Source organism: Cebus imitator, unplaced genomic scaffold (assembly GCF_001604975.1).
Source record: "Cebus imitator isolate Cc_AM_T3 unplaced genomic scaffold, Cebus_imitator-1.0 Scaffold820, whole genome shotgun sequence".
In the NCBI taxonomy this organism is placed as follows: Eukaryota; Metazoa; Chordata; class Mammalia; order Primates; family Cebidae; genus Cebus; species Cebus imitator.
In genome coordinates this window covers 103,439-105,196 of record NW_016108135.1, presented here as the reverse complement: position 1 = coordinate 105,196, position 1,758 = coordinate 103,439, and the positions used below count along the sequence as shown (strand labels likewise).

The 1,758-nt window shown below is 34.5% G+C and overlaps 1 protein-coding gene across 1 annotated transcript in view; it reads right to left on the bottom strand.

Annotated features, from left to right (window-relative positions):
• LOC108297609 (zinc finger protein 431-like) overlaps nucleotides 1–1,758 on the bottom strand; it is a 72,204-nt gene that overhangs the window by 41,519 nt on the left and 28,927 nt on the right. Inside the window, exon 4 of the mRNA XM_037735470.1 lies at nucleotides 3–1,139. Within this exon, the coding sequence (XP_037591398.1) occupies nucleotides 3–1,139 (1,137 nt within the window). The remainder of the gene's footprint in view (nucleotides 1–2; nucleotides 1,140–1,758) is intronic.

The window sequence follows — 1,758 nt, the reverse complement described above, 5'->3', positions numbered from 1 at the left end:
ACATTTGTAAGATTTCTCTCCAGTATGAATTATCTTATGTGTAGTAAGGTTTGAGGACTGGTTAAAAGCTTTGCCACATTCTTCACATTTGTAAGGCTTCACTCCAGTGTGAATGATCTTATGTTTAGTCAGGGTTGAGGACCAACTAAAGCCTTTGCCACATTCCTCACATTTGTAGGGTTTCTCCCCAGTATGAGTCATCTTATGTGTAGTAAGGTTTGAAGACACACTAAAGGCTTTGCCACATTCTTCACATTTGTAGGGTTTCTCTCCAGTATGAATTCTTTTATGTTTAGTGAGGGTGGAGGACCAGTTAAAGCCTTTGCCACATTCTTCACATTTATAAGATTTCTCTCCAGTATGAATTATCTTATGTTTTGTAAGGTATGAAAATCGGTTAAAAGCTTTGCCACATTCTTCACATTTGTAGGGTTTCTCTCCAGTATGAATTCTCTTATGTGTAGTAAGCTGTGAGGACCGGCTGAAGGCTTTGCCACATTCTTGACATCTGTAGCGTTTCTCTCCAGTATGAATCATCCTATGTGTACTAAGGGTTGAGGGGTGCTTAAAAGCTTTGCCACATTCTTCACATTTGAAGGGTTTTTCTCCAGTATGAATTATCTTATGTGTGGTAAGGGTCGAAGACTGCTTAAAAGCTTTGCCACATTCTTCACATTTGAAGGGTTTCTCTCCAGTATGAATTATCTTGTGTCTAGCAAAGGTTGAGAACCACTTAAAGGCTTTGCCACATTCTTCACATTGGTACAAATTCTCCCCAGTATGAACTCTTTTATGTTGACTTAGGTGTAAAAGCATGCAAAATGATTTATCACATTTTTTACATTTGAAAGGTTTTTTTCTAGTATGTCTTGTCTTATGTCTATTTGAATTTAGAAATTTATGAAAGACTTTTACAAATTTATCACATCGAATTATTTCACTCTGGGTAGCTGTCAAACGCTGGTTTAGTTCATTATAACCTTCTTTGTGCACCTTACACTCATCCACACTTGCAGAGCCTTTTCTTAACTGTAAATTCTCAGGTCCACATTTTCCATATCTTCTCAGTATCACTTGTTGAAAAGAATCTTTTATGTCTTGCTCTGGCCAAAGGTTTTTGGGAAAATAAGAACACATAGCTGAAAGAAATAAAAACAAATTATTGAACTTACTAAATTTAGATAAACATACTTTATGAATAATCTATACTATACAAACCACATAAGCAAGATGCCATAATAAAATACTACAGGCCCTAAATCCTTCATGGACATATAAATGTAATAAAAATCATTTGAGAAAAACTTAAATGTGTAAAGTTCCCCAGGTGAGTACAATGCAAAGACACAGAAGAAAAAGAAAAGTCTGTTATATTTCTCCAACAAAGTTCTTTCTGCTCTCCAAAATAACACAGTGCTTTTCAAAGTAAATTCCTAACTTCCGGTTTCTTTTTTAATATACAAGTATAATACTGGCACATACATATATATTAATTGATTCTAGAAGCCTTTTCAAAAACTGGTATCCCATAACATAAAGTGCTGGAAGAAATGGTGGTATATTTTGGAATGACAGTTTGGGTTTGTTGAGACCAAAGGTAAACATTACAGCAACAGAGAGACTGTAGTGCAACAGACAGAAAACAGATGTCACAAATGATTACTGATTAAGATGAAGCAGAGATCAAGTCCCTTAACTAACTAAAAATTAAACACAAAATTTTGGACAAGATACATTCTTTTTTTTTTTTTTTTTAAA